Source organism: Fistularia commersonii, chromosome 7 (genome assembly GCF_037954325.1).
Source record: "Fistularia commersonii isolate RoL2024-O1a breed Wild chromosome 7, RoL_Fcom_v1.0, whole genome shotgun sequence".
In the NCBI taxonomy this organism is placed as follows: Eukaryota; Metazoa; Chordata; class Actinopteri; order Syngnathiformes; family Fistulariidae; genus Fistularia; species Fistularia commersonii.
This window is the reverse complement of record NC_141290.1, coordinates 19400273-19415226: the sequence shown is the minus strand read 5'-3', so window position 1 is coordinate 19415226 and position 14954 is coordinate 19400273. Positions and strand designations below refer to the sequence as shown.

Here is a 14954-nt window from a genome sequence, read left to right as displayed (position 1 = left end):
TAACAGTCCAGTTGACATATATGGAATAACATGCACAGCATCATGTCGATGTAACAATTGTCATATGTATATCTTTTTATTGATTTTGGCTTTTCTATATTAGTTATCTTCCTTCCTACGCTGCTGAAACTAAACCATATTCTTCCTAAAGCACGTACAAAGACCATGTTATTTCAAAGTAATTTGTTAAATTAGTAGTCAATGATACTCAAAAACATTTCTTTAAAAATTTGTTGCGTAATGGTCCTGGAGCTTAATTAAATTCATCCATCCATCCATTATCTATTCTGCTTATGTGGCATTCAGGGTCGCCTATCCAATCCCTATCCAATCCCTTCAGATTTGGCAGAGTACTTTCTGCCTCATCTTATGGCTCTTCTCTGCAGTTTATTGTCAGATCAATAGGAAAATAATTCTAGCACACAAGTTACACTGACTGTAGAGAGTCATGGTTGTTGCTGCCCTGGTTTCTCAGGTTCTCGGGTTTCTGACCCGGATTTTATAGGGAAATGCGTAAATAAATGTTGACAAAAGGTTTGAATCATACAGAAAAATACTTTTATGACTCAAATCAGTGGACAAATATGAAAATGTATTTAATATTATCAATTATTTTTTTCATTTTCATGATGACAGGCTCTGTCTCACCTGCATACCCTGATCACATGCCACTTAGACTGAATAACCATTCATTCTCTCTTTCACACATCTATGCAATTTGAGATTTCAGATTGAGCTGCTGCATGGTTCTGGACTGTGGGAGGAAACTGCAGAGCACGGAGGAAACCCCCCGACAACCCATGCCCTCCCCCAATAGGGAGAGGGCATGCAAACTCCACAAAGAAAGGCCTCCTGTCAGTCGAAAGGAGGGCCTTTTTGCTGTGAGGCAGAAGCACAAACCACTGCACCACTTGTGTAATATCAGCATTTAAAAAAAAAAGAAAGAAAAAGCATCATGATGGATCCCGAGCTCTGCAATTAATGCAGATGTAGCTGGGACCCACTGATATCATGGCGATCAGACTTTTTAATTCCTCTCCATTCAGCCGCCGGCAACCATAACAACCTATCTTTAACTTAAAAACAAACAAAAATGTGCAATATCTCATTTCTGTGCAATATTCAGAAACTGTGCATTATTTCATCTCATAACAGCTACACTGTGCAATATTTCATCTCATCCCATAACTGCTACATTATAATGTTAAGACACTTATAGGTTTATCACTGCTAACTAAGACACTTTATAGTTTCACTGAAACACTTTATAGTTTATAGTTTATTTTATTTCTAATTCTGCCTTTCTTTTATTATTTATTACTGTTTTATATTCTGTAACTCTGGCACTGCAATTTCCTTCGGGATTAATAAAGTTGTTCTTATTCTTATTCTTATTCTTATCATGACATCATGTAAAACATGTCCTCAACTTCCTTCTGCAAAATAAAATCTAGAACCACAAAAAAAAATCTGGCTTATAAACTTGATACTTTAGATTGATTTGAAAACCTCACTGGAAATGTGCCTGTGTTATTTTCTAAGAAGTTATGAAAATGTCCATACACTTTCAGCCAGTGTTAGATTAAGTAAGTAAGAGATTAAAAGTTGGTTCCTTAATCCAGAACTCCACCTCTTTAACCAACAAGCCCAGTCATGTTTACAGCACAGGACCCGTAAGTCAACTAGTCGAGCTAAAAATTTATGTCCGACTAATCTCAACTGTTTTTAATCAAATTTACATGCACCACTGGCGTAAACACACTCTGTGAGGTAGGTACAGTCTTCTTCTTCTTTTCCTTCCACCTGCGAGTTAACTTCCTTCATCTCACCACATTCTTTGTATCCTCTTCTCTCACACCAACTTATGTCATGTCATCTTTCACTCCATCCATAAATCCCCACTTTGGTCTTCCTCTGGGCCTCCTGCCTGGTAGTTCCAACCACAGCATCCTGTTACCAATATATTCACTATCCCTCCTCTGTGTACACCATCTCTGTCTGGCCTCTCTGACTTTATCCCAAAAACATCTAACATGTGCTGCCCCTTTTGATGGACCCATTCTTGATCCTCTCCATTCTCATTGTTCCCAAAAAGAACCCCAACATCTCCAGCTCTGCCTTCATTAACACACATGTATACACATGTTTTGCTGCAACTAACCTTCATCCCTCTCCTTTCCAGGGCATACCTCCACCTGCTCCCTGCTCTCACTACAGATCTCAGTGCAATCTGCAAGCGTCACAGTCCATGGAGATTCCAGTCTAACCTCATCTGTCAACGTGTTCATCACCGCTGTAAACCAGAAAGGACTTAGAGCTGATCCCTAACCCGGTCCCACCTTCACTTGTTCTCCACTGTCACATCTGCAGCACACCTCACCACTGTCTAACAGCTCTCGTACATGTAGGTAGGTAAAGTCTCCTCATTATAATACTGACACTTAATTGGACTGATGTTGAAGATTATAGCTGGGAATGTGTATGTGACAATTATTTTTCATTATTATTGTTGTTGTCATTATTATTATTATCATCAACATTAGTATTATTGTTCATTATCATCATCAGTATATAGTGTGGTTAGCAAATATGAACAGACTGTGATTTAGTTCATTTAATGGAATACTAACCTGCAATTGTGAGTTGGGAAAAAGGCATAGTGTTTTTTTGTGACGTGTGAGCAGCATACAACGGGGTAAGTAAAGAAATCAGCTCAGTCAGAGCTGAATAGTTTAAGCTCAGCGCATGTAGATTATAATTATTATATTTATTAATTTCTTATCTGTGACAGAATGATTGCTGTTGTTCCAGACATGAATGTATCATCTGTTAATGGCACCTCAACTGTTGTTGAGAACCAGCGGGACGTTTTTGCCACAGCTTTGGCCAAGAACTTGATTGTCACAATTCTCTGTATCTCCATCAACTACATCAATGCTATCCTGATCCACACCTTCAGAAAGCACCAGGTAATGAATTCCTATATTACTGCATGTTGTTAAATGATAAAATAAGTCAATGAGGCTAAAGTAGAAAAGGTGGATTCTATTTGAATTTTTCTTCTGCAACTAATCCGAATTAAATTACTACATGAATAAAAATAACAGACTAAATTATATGAAAACCCAAGCTTTCCCTCTCCATTGGTCAGTTGTTTTATTTTTCTATGTCAACCATGTGTCTTAATATGTTGGACTGGTGCAGAACATGTACAGGATTCTGGCTGTGGGACACCCTTCTTGTTTGCAGGGGTGATGGACATGCTGACAGATGAAGTATGAAAGGAAAGGAATGAAGGTTAATTACAGCAAGACAGAATATATGTGTGTGAATGAGAGGAGCCCGGGTTGTACGGTGAGGCTACTGGGAATGTAGATCAGGAAGTTGGAGTATTTCAAGTACTTATGGTCTGGAGGTCGCAGAGATGAAGATGTTGAGGTTCTCTTTGGGAATGACCAGAATGGATAGGGTCAGGAATGGGTGTATGAGAGGGACAGCCCATGTCAGATGTTTTGGAGAGCAGGTTAGAGAAGCCAGACTGAGATAGTTTGATCATGTATAGAGGAGGGATAGTGAGTATATTGATAGACGGTTGCTGGAATTGGAGCTGCCAAGCAGGAGGTCTAGAGTTTGACCAAAGAGAAGATTTATGGATGTAGTGAGAGAGGATATGAAGGTAGTCGGTGTGAGAGAGGAGGATACAGAGAATAGGGTTAGATGGAGAGAGTGGATTCACTGTGGCGACCCCTGAAGGGAAAAGCCAAAATGAAAAGTAGAAGGTATCAGTCATCTTTTGTATTGTGTACTTAATTGTGTCACAATATACCGGTTTTAATCCATCCATCCATTATTTAATGCTTATCCTGCACTTCGGGTCACAAGGATACTGGAGCCTATCCCAACTGCAAATGGACGAGAGGCATCGTCCAGCCTGGCTGCCGGTCAAATGCAGAACACTAGTTTTACTAACCGAGGTATTCTGACTGAATTCTGATCAATGGCTTGAAATAATTCAGAAAACAAGGATCAACTATAAATCACTATCTGCTATCAGTGGTTTATTGACAAAACATCAGTCTGATGATGTCCGGGTGATGTTGTAGATAATCCTGCATTAGTACCAATGCAAAGAGCATACTTTGGTCAAGCATCCTCTGATTAATTTTTTTGTCCTGGTAATTAAGAAAACTTGATATTTTTGCAGTCTGGAGGGAAAATGTCCTTTTTTCCTATTTAGTAAATAACTATAATTAACTAAATAATGCTATGGATAACTTGACACAGATGTGTATACTGTGGTAACTGTCTTTACTTACATATTCCTCCAGATCTTCAACGCAAACGCTCGCTACATTCTGTTCATCCACCTGGTGATCAACGACATGATGCAGCTCTTCCTGTCCACGCTTCTCCATGTCATTAGCTACGCAGTGTTTGTGATCAGTGTACCTCTCTGCCTTGCCTTGCTGGTTATTGCGATCCTCACCACCCTCAACACACCCCTGAACCTGGGCTCCATGGCAGTGGAGTGTTACATCGCCATCTGCTTCCCCCTTCGACACGGACAGATCTGCACGGTCAGGAAAACCTACATTCTGATGGGTCTGATCTGGTTGGCAAGCTCCGTCTCCATCTTGCCCGATCTGATGATCCTCTTGGTCACCGAGCCGCTGCAATTCTTTCACACTAAAGTCTTTTGCGCGCGGGAGTATGTGTTCAGAAATGACTACAGCATTAGAAAGCGCAATGTATCCCATATCGTCTGTCTTGTCCTGGTTTGGCTCACGCTCTTTTACACTTACATCAATATTGCATTTGTTGCTAAGGATGCACAAATAGATCTGAGAAAAACCAGAAACACAATTCTCCTTCATGGTTTCCAGTTGCTGTTGTGCATGCTGACTTACATAAGACCCATGTTTGAAGACGGCTTGATCTACTTTATGCCCAGACAAGTGGTAGTTTTTTTCTCCTATGTCACTATCCAGATCTTGCCACGTTTTGTCAGTCCAATCGTCTACGGTCTTAGAGACAAGACCTTCAGAATGTACATGAAAAGATACCTGTACAGTGAGCTTCAGCAACAACCTCGAAAACGTCACGGTAACAACAACTAGGCCTGCTTTTGAAAACCTGTGAGAGATTCTTACGATACTTGTTTTGGTGGGTTCACAAATATTTTATGGTTACAGTTGTACGCGACCCATAATCGCTGAACTGTTAATTGATTATTTGATGCAGTTGCAACAATATTCAAAATAAAGGTACAGTAAGACCTACATATATGTTAAAAGCTTGGATTGCAATCCCAAAATGTCTTCATCGCCTCCCTTCCAAACAAAAGTGATACTATAGAAAATAAAAAGAATATTGTGATAATAATAATCTGTAAGATGCTGGATTAATATCAAACAAAAAGGCAAATAAAATGTGGTAATAAAAAACAACTTGTTTTTTAAGAATCACATTTAACAGGAAATGTTTGTCAATAAATGACATAAGAAACTGACATATTAGGTTTTCAGAAGTAGAATGTCAAAATGACATACTTGAGGGAATTTGTTATAGAATGTCTTATGAGAAGAGGGGAAATAAACTACCAGACACTTTTTTCCTGCCATGAGTTTCTGTCTCCATGGAGACAGTTCCTGCCATCCTGCTTTTATATATTATGTGCATATTGTTATCTTTCCATCTTTCTTTGCAGCTGTAACACAATTAATTTCACTGTGAGAAGACTAACTATATTTTATGTATTGATTATGTGGTTTCGTAAACACAGAGGCAACTTGTTCGAGAATAACATTAGATTATTGAATTCAATTTTACAATCTGTAGTTTCCTGCATTAAATTGATAAAAGTTTGATCCATTTCAATCAGTTGAGATTTACTTCTTTATGTGAGCATAAAATTCTCTGAAATGTAGTTATTTATAAAAGCAGGTTTTAGAATGAACCTTGAAGGTGCTACTACAGTTGCTAGTAGAATGCGGTTTTGTTCTGGCCTCACAAGATGTAAAAAGGGGCCGGGTGCTTATCTTACGAAAAAGACAACAGGGGGGTTCTTTACGCTGAATGTTCCATTCATTTATCCATTCGCTGACCCAGGGGGTCAGGAGGATCATTTGATCCCTATACCTTTGGTGACTGCCATGGAATGTGGTCTGTCCAGTATGCTCATAATATGGCAGCTTCCTGCTGGGAGTTGAATGCAGTTTGTCCGAGGAGCTGCTCTGGGGGGGGGGGGGGGTGAATCATGGATACATGGATTACACATAAACAATGGTAATTGTAACTTCATTGCTTTTGACTGTGATATTCCACTTGAAAGCTTGAATGTTCTTGTTTTTTTTTTTGTGAATATTCTGCATTGCTTGATGCTGGATAACCACATACTTATCGTTTTTGTTGAGTTCAATTTAGTAAGAGACATGAAAATAAGGGAATGGAAAATATACAAAGTAGAAACTTTGCTTTTTTCGGATGGTCAGTTTATTTTTTGATACAACATTGTAACAAAAACACAAACAAAATTCAAACTTTTTTTAAAACTGTGCTCGGTCTGAGCAGACCTGGCACTCCCACTGCACTTCTTTTGTGCATTTGCCACACGTAAACTTGTAGCAGTGCACACATTGAATAGTAGCAGGGTTCTTTTTGCACCGGTGCTGGACTTGGCGTTTCTTCCTTTTGCCGAGTTCAGCTGGTGTGGCGGCCTATTTGCGAAGACAGCTCTCCTCTCCTCCTTTGATACAGCACATGGCCATTCAGGGCTGCCTTGTCAACCATGTTATAGAACACAGTGACCGGCCATCTTCGTGTTCCTGCCCGTACGCTGTAGTCGCGCACCATCTGATCCATGGCATCGACACCGGATTTTGTGGAATTGTACTGGATGATGGCGCTTGGCTTTCTTTTGCGGCTGTCCTCAGTCTGAACCACACCGTGCATACTGCTCATAATGTAGACAGTCTTCTTCTGGCTGGCTGCATACACTGTCAGGGTGGCGTCAGTCGTTGAAAAAGCCTGAGTGCTGCACTCGTTGAATTTCATCTCTTGAGCCGAAGGGGGAGTGTCCCAAGGAGGGTAGTTTACCGGCTGATCAACGTTTTTGCAAGTGAAATGGAGGGGAAAAAATTATCCTTTGTGACAGTTCTCCCCTGGTCCAGAAATGGTCCGATCAACTTCATTACCACACTCTCGGACAGTCTCTCCTCTTTGGGACGAACAGGTTCTTTGCCAACATATGGAAAGACGTCGCAGATATATTTTGATGTCAAGTCGCAAGCCACCCAGAACTTGACGCCAAACTTATCTGGTTTTGTAGTAATATGTTGCAGAAAAGGGCAACATGTCTTTGATGGGTAAAGCTGTTCATCAATTGTGATGTGACGACCAGGTCTGTAGAATGTGAAGACCACAAGAAGACCAAGGCCTCACCCACATTTCACACCTTGCATTGTACTCCCAGCAAGTGGCTGCCTGCCATTAGTGATCCCTGTTCGGTTCTTAAAAGAGTACCCAAAAACTCCAGTCTTGCTAGTGCTAATCTATAATACTGAGAGAAATCGAACGATTAAAGAAGCATTACTTCATACCAAAACTTGCATAACTATAATCCCAGCAATATATGGTAGCTCAATGCACCACTTCTCATTAACACCTCTAAAAACATGAAATTGTGCTTAAACGCTTTGCACCACGCTAGCGCTAGTATGAAACGCTAACCGTGAAGTACATACTAATTCAATGATAAACGCCTAGCATACGATCACTAGCATACTAATGCCATAGAAAATTATAAAAATTACCATACATTGACGTCCATCAGAGAACACCAAACTTTTCCGTCACAAATAACAATTTGATTGCAGTCACATGCAGATTGGCTTCCCCAAAACAAAGGAACATCAACATATCACATTCATGAACGGTAAACTTGCAGTTTTGTGTGAGCCAAACATCACTACCTGTCCCTCTGTGTTCCTATCCTAGATGCCAAATCTGCTCATCACTTCTTCATCACCTCTATTGCCTGCACCAATATGTCCACTGAACTTACACCAATTACTACTCTCTTATCTCAGGGGATATTCTGCTTCGCTTCATCTCACTCATTCCAGAACTTCTCTTTCTCCTCTATCTCACATCCCACCTGTAGGGCATAGCCACTGACAACATTGAAGATCACACCTTCAATTTCCAGTTTCAGACTCATAAGTCTATTTGACATTCTTTTCACCTCTAGAACGTTCCTGACAAACTCCTCATTCAGGATAACTCCTATTCCATTTCTCTTCTTATCAGTACCATAATACTGCCCAAATGAAAAGCTGCCTTATCAGTGACAATGTGGATGTGATATGAAATTATTTTGCTTCTGCAATTAAGAATTATGTGTTTATTGCAGTTTATTTTTTAGATTTATTTAAACCCTTAGCAGAAAAACAGACATGTGTTATTTTTTGAAGAAATTATGAAAATATCCAAAGGGCCTCTCTCAGGCATTGCTAAAAGTACATTGTAAAATGTGCTTAACTGTGCATCTCCGCCCCTTTCACCACCCAGCCTGTCACGTTTACAGTTACAGAACCCAGAAAACATTTTTTCCCAAGTAATCCCAACTGTTTTCAGTCACGGCATATATAAACTCTGTGTGTAAAACATAGCAGATGATTGCCCTGACGGAGTGTGAGGTAGGTACAGTTTCTTCATTATTAATACTGAGATTGAAGTTGACTAATGCAGACAGCTAGACATGTGCTTATTATTATGCCATTCATTATCAATGCATAGTTGTTGTTTTGTTTTTTTTTTACCAAATTTGAACAGACCTATTTTGATTGAAAAAATGCTAACTTGGATTGTGGCAAGGAATTTTTCTCGTGATGTTTGAGGAACGTATACCAGGGTTATTGGGGGAACTACTTCAATATTTGTCGAACACTCAAAGATGAGGACATGCATATAGATAATTATAGTTATACCCAGTTCTTTTCTGAGGCAGAATGAATGCTGTCGTTCCAGACATGAATAATGGCACTGTTAATGGCACTGCACCTGTCAAATGGAATGAGAGGGATCTTTTCACCCCAGCTTTGGTCAAGAACTTGATCGTCACGATCCTCTGCATCTCCATCAACTACATCAATGCAACTCTGGTCCACACCTTCAGAAAGCACCAGGTCTCAAATTTCTAATTTAGTGCAGTATCGTATTTCATTTTATTACTTCAAAAATTAAATTCAGGAGAAAATACCTTCTTCTCAAATTATCTTAATCACTGAAATCACTGACATGATATACACGCCTTCGAGTAATGTTCTAAGGTCATATTTGACCCAAATATTGTGAATCAGATTTTTATTTTGCAAGTAGCGATTATCATGGCCTTGGAGGAAAAAGACCTCCCTCACCAGGGGTTTAAGCACAAAGACTGCTTTTTCAAAACATATTCACTCCCTGTATTTGTATGTAGAATAATAGTTTTTGGATTTACATAAGCAAAAAAAAACACCATGATCATTGCAAATGCATTGATATATTTTTCACATTTCAGTATTAGATGATATTTGCCATTCTGACTTCCGTCACGCTCAAAATAATTTTTGCCAGGACAGTTGTTTCAATATGACAATCGTGTAAAATGTAATTCAGCATAAGAAACAGCTTTTGCAGTATATATGGGTTTAATGACACGTTGTTTGTGGACCTGAAGAAGGTATAAGATTGTGTCTCACTGAGTGTTCTGTAAAGAAGGGGGCGCAGGGCACGAGGTCATGATAATGAGCCACTGGGGTCACTGTAACAATGCTTTGAGAGGTTTTTCCGCAATCCTAGCATTATGTCAAGCATGTTTCTGTTCTTGGTCTCCATGAACAGAAGCAAAAGCCGCCTCAGAGGCCAGGACTTGTATTTTATCATTATTATGATGGTGTGCTCTCCATACACACTGCAATATGACAATATTCCTGCTTTTTTTTTGTTCATCATGAAAATCATGTTGATCACAAAAATCTGATATTGTGACAGCACAGGGATTTCTGATTTCTTTCCACCAGATCTTCAACACAAACACTCGCTACATTCTGTTCATCCACCTGGTGGTGAACGACATGATGCAGCTCTTCCTGTCCACGCTCCTCCATGTCATCAGCTACACACTGCATGTGATCAGTGTACCCTTCTGCCTCATCCTTATGGTCACCACCGTCCTTACCACCCTCAACACACCCCTGAACCTGGGCTCCATGGCCGTGGAGTGTTACATCGCCATCTGCTTCCCCCTCCGATACGGACAGCTCTGTACAGTCAGGAAAACCTACGTTCTAATGGGTCTGATCTGGCTTGTTAGCGCCGCCTCCGTCCTGCCTGATATCATCATCCTGATTCTCACTGAACCACTCCAGTTCTTTCACTCTAGGATCTTTTGCGTCAGAGAATATGTGTTCAGAAGTGTATACAGCATGAAAAAACGCGACATATCCCATATAATCTTTCTTGTCCTGGTTTGGCTCACGCTCTTTTTCACCTATTTCAAGATTATTTTCACCGCCAAGGGAGCAAGCATGCACAAGGATGCACAAATAGATCTGAGAAAAACTAGAAACACAATTCTCCTCCATGGTTTCCAGTTGCTGTTATGCATGCTGACTTACATAAGACCCATGTTTGAAGACGCCTTGATGTACTTTTTTAACGAACGGGACATCTTATTTGGCTCCTACGTCATCATTCAGATTTTGCCACGTTTTATTAGCCCAATTGTTTATGGGCTTCGAGATCAGACCTTCCGGAGATACATGAGAAGGTACTTGCTCTGTACGATGAACTTGAGCAAAAATGCAACAGATGTCACCATGAAAATCTCCAAATGTGGTGTGAAAAATCATTGAAAATTTCTGTCAGACATTTCAGAAGATCACTGAATCTCTTGTGCCTATTGCGCAATTCTTTCTTGTATTAAGTTACTGTGAAGAACATTTTGTCGTCTGTGCATTCATAAAATAAATCAAAATAAAACAGAACAATTAAGACGACAAATATTATGGCTCCTTGAAGTTCCTGCGAAATGGACATCATCAACTTCCAAAATTAGCTTGAAAGATGCGAACGGTCATTACTGTTTAGAAGAAGAATCATATCATTGATAGATAGCTCTGATGAAGCAACTGAATGATTTTTATGGTGTTCTCTAAATAAAATATATCTTTTTTATTCATTACCATTATTTTTGTTATAGCAGTTGGAAAGCAGGAACAACAATTTCTTATTTCTGACTGTCACAATCAGCAAGAGATAGATGCGTGGTAGACGTGAGGTAAAGGAGGAGGATCAGTTGTTCCTGTGCTTTGTTGACTAACAGTGGTGAGACTAACTACAGCCCATTGGAGAATTCCCGCCCATAGGGTTGTTCACTCTCTTCTGCAGGGAGTCACATCAACTATAAGCCTATAAGATACTTATGATTGCAGGATTCATTTAATTGTCCATGAAAGAGATCTGTTTGTCATCGTTGCCTATTACTAATTTGTAATCCAGTAAGTAACTTGCTTTTGCGCCGACAACTTGAATGATAGCTGAATCTGTGCTTTGGGGGCTAACCCCGCAACATTATTAGTTCTTTCTTCAGACGACAGTGCTAGGATAGTTAGCATGCAAAATGTTGGTTTCGGTCTTTATGGCTACACAGATCAGGCCAGCGATGCTGGAAGGAGCTCCTCAATGTGTATGGGGATCTGGTGTTAAGAAAATCACAAAAAATAATCATTAACTATCCAAAAATATATCAAGTGAAACATACTGTTCACAAAAAAGAAGTTGTAGACCTGGAGTCAGTCCTCGGAGGAAAGCTCAGCGGTCAGTGTCTGGTTGTTGTGCATCAACCAATGGGGCCCTCTCATTTATTCATTCATTGCGTTGAACTCGGCCTGCAGGAGCCAATCCAAAGCATGTTACATTTTACAACTGCCCTGTAGGCCAACCACCTGCACACCAAGACATTTTAGCCGGATGGAATGCAGTGGCTTCTGACTTGGAGCGTCTGACTCCCATCCTGACTACTTCACACTTGGCTTCAAACACCCTAGGGCCTTTTGAGGATGACACGGTGAAGAGATAAGAATGTCACCCAGGTAGGCAAATATGAAAATGTTCAGAAAGTCAGGGAGTACGTCATTTATCGGGCCTTGAAACATAGCTGGGGCATTGCAAAGCCCAAAGGGCATGACTAGGTACTCAAAGGGTCCACTGAGGGTCTTGAAGGCTGTCATTTGCCTGGCAGATCCAAACAAGTTGGTAAGAGTTGGTTGACAGATAGACAGATGACAGACAGATTACGGTCAATTCAGTCTGCCATCACATTTGCTCCTGCAGATGTATCTGGTCCGCTGTCCCGGCCACGCTGCAGCGAACCTCCGAATCTAATGAATCTCCGAATCTTTGCGAATCTCAGAATCTTTGATAATGTTTGGAGACGGATTATAGCTCCTGTCTATTCGCCTGGACAGAAGATTTGGCCGTCATCTAGTGACGTTCCTTTGAAAACTATCTCCCGGAGATTGGCCCCGAGATTCATCAGTCCGTATCAAGTAGAGCCCGTAATCAGCCCCTCTGTGGTTTGCCTCCGCCTGCCTCCTTGCCTCCGCATTCACCCAACCTTCCATGTATCCCAGGTCCTACCTCCCCTTGCCAGTACCCTGTGCCCTCCTTCCGAGCCCCCTCTGCCCATCCGGGACGTTGGGGGGTGCTCTGCGTACACCGTCCGTTGGATTGTTGACTCCCATTGCCGGGGAGTCGGGGATGGCAGTATGTTCTGGATTGGAAGGGCCATGGCCCTGAAGCCCACTCTTGGGTGCCTTGTTCCTCCATTTTGGATCCATCTCTAATATCGGACTATCACTCTTCCCTTCTGTCTTGTTCCACCGGGCTGCCTGGTGGCGCTGGTTAAGCTGGGAGGTAATGTTGGGATCCGGGGTTATCGGTGTTCGCGGTTCTCCATCAGAGGCTCTTGTGAAGCAGCAGCCGTGCAGGAGGGTGGACTCCAGCAAGTGTGCCGTGCATCACCAGGCCTGAGAGGAGCCTGCTATCAGCCCTTCGGTGCCAGATTGTCGGTCTACTGCTCACCTTTTCCTTGCAAGTCCCTCGTTTCAGAGATCTACGTCTCACCAGCTTCCCCGCAAGTTCTTGAGACTTCCATGACTCCAGAATCAACCCAGATCCAATGCAGTCCCCCATTTGAGTCCTCGTAAACAATCCCACTGAAGCGCCTTACCTCCTCAGTGTTCTTGCATTCGCCGAAAAACGTGACATTCACAGACTGACTGCCTATGTTAATATTTTGCATCTCCCAGGCCATTGCTACTTTTTGATAAAACAGAAAAAAATATGTGTGTCATATATGGCATGGGATTTTTCTGTGCACCATGAAAATACTTGGTCTGAAAATGAATTAAAAAAAATTCATACAGAGACATTTAATTTAAAACAATTTTGGCAAATCTTCACTTTGGATTTATTAAATGATCATTTAGCTTCTGCGTTGTTGACAGCAGCCACTGTCTCTGGCATGTTTTTCTTTTTCTCCTCTAAAGGTCAACTTGGGCAATGACATAATCAATTAAGCATGTAATGCAGTTCAAAGCGTTTATAAAAATACCACTCTTTGGGAGGCCACAATGCAGTAAACAGTTTGCTGTCGTCCTGCCAGATTGTTTACTCCTCATGACTGCAATGTAATTATAAAGAAAAGATATCATATTTAAATATATTTAACAGTTTTGCAAATATTTGGAAGATGTCCCTTTATTTAGAGGACTCTTCATGTAATCTGATATTTGGTTAGAGAGTGATTTGAACTGAACTTTGCAGAAGCAGTGATTTTCTTAGGACCACTGTAGTTATTTGTCCTGCACTACATTTAAGGTAAAGTTTCACTTGTATTGACACTTTCACTTGCTTTTTCATTCAATGTGTTATTTTTTCTATCATTTGCATGTGTTGTACCAAAATCGTAATTAACACAGCTTTAAAATTCAGATAATGTGGACATTATAGACCAGTATTCCGATTACATTGCTACTATATATTTTATTCTTATAATTTTTCTCAATATTGATAATATGCATTTCTATAGAAAATATTGCTAAAATCTGGGTAGAAAAAAGGAGAGCTAGGAATGATGGAAGGATACTGTATAAAACCAAAATTGCATAAATTCCAGATGGTAAATATAATATTTTTCTTGTTATACTTAATTTAAGTGGGAATACTCCATGGCAGATGTAAGACCAAACTCAGCTTAAGCTGAAACAACAGCCAAATCGCAATCATAAAAGAAGCTTGATTTTTTAAAAATACAAATTAGTTTGGAGTTTTAGAGAAATGTGATGGACAGTCCATATAAGCATTTTTATATGGATTCTCAGTTTTCCAAATTGTCTGGCATTCTTTTGTACTATCATGGTTTCTTCATCATGTTGAAATGCCTCGGGAAAATGTTCTGTCAAAAAGCTGACTGAAATATGTACATTAATGTATTCCAGCAATCTGTTTTCTCTCCATCGGTCAAATATGAGATCAAATGTTGGTCCCGGAGGAAACGCCACTCTTACTCAGGTTTGGTGTTCTCTTATTGTAAATCATCTTCAGCAAAAAGTGAAAAGTTCTAGTGACAGCATGAATTCCTAATGACGAAACATGACCATTTTTTTTTTCAGACAACAGTTGTGTGGAGCTTTCTGAAGTAAACAGTGACAAACAAATCAATCATAAATAAATTTTTCATCAACATCTTTATATATGTAGTTATCTAGATGTTAAAATATGTCCTTAAAAAAGGCCTTTTGTAATACATTACTAAATAGTCATTTGCATTTTAATAACTACACTTGCAAGATTGGCATCTGGATATTCTTTGAAGTATCTATTCTTTTATACAACTTTTTTTACAACAA

The 14954-nt window shown here is 40.1% G+C and overlaps 2 protein-coding genes across 2 annotated transcripts; both read left to right on the top strand.

Moving 5' to 3' along the window:
* The first annotated feature begins 2813 nt into the window (after nt 1-2813).
* LOC147233001 (odorant receptor 131-2-like) lies at nt 2814-5117 on the top strand. The gene is made up of 2 exons (XM_086149075.1): nt 2814-2969; nt 4329-5117. Exons 1-2 carry the CDS (start codon nt 2814-2816, stop codon nt 5115-5117), a joined length of 945 nt encoding a protein of 314 aa, XP_086005201.1.
* Nucleotides 5118-9008: 3891 nt separating this feature from the next.
* LOC147233000 (odorant receptor 131-2-like) lies at nt 9009-10895 on the top strand. Its single transcript, XM_086149074.1, has 2 exons — nt 9009-9185; nt 10062-10895. Exons 1-2 carry the CDS (start codon nt 9009-9011, stop codon nt 10893-10895), a joined length of 1011 nt encoding a protein of 336 aa, XP_086005200.1.
* The last annotated feature ends 4059 nt before the right edge of the window (nt 10896-14954 follow it).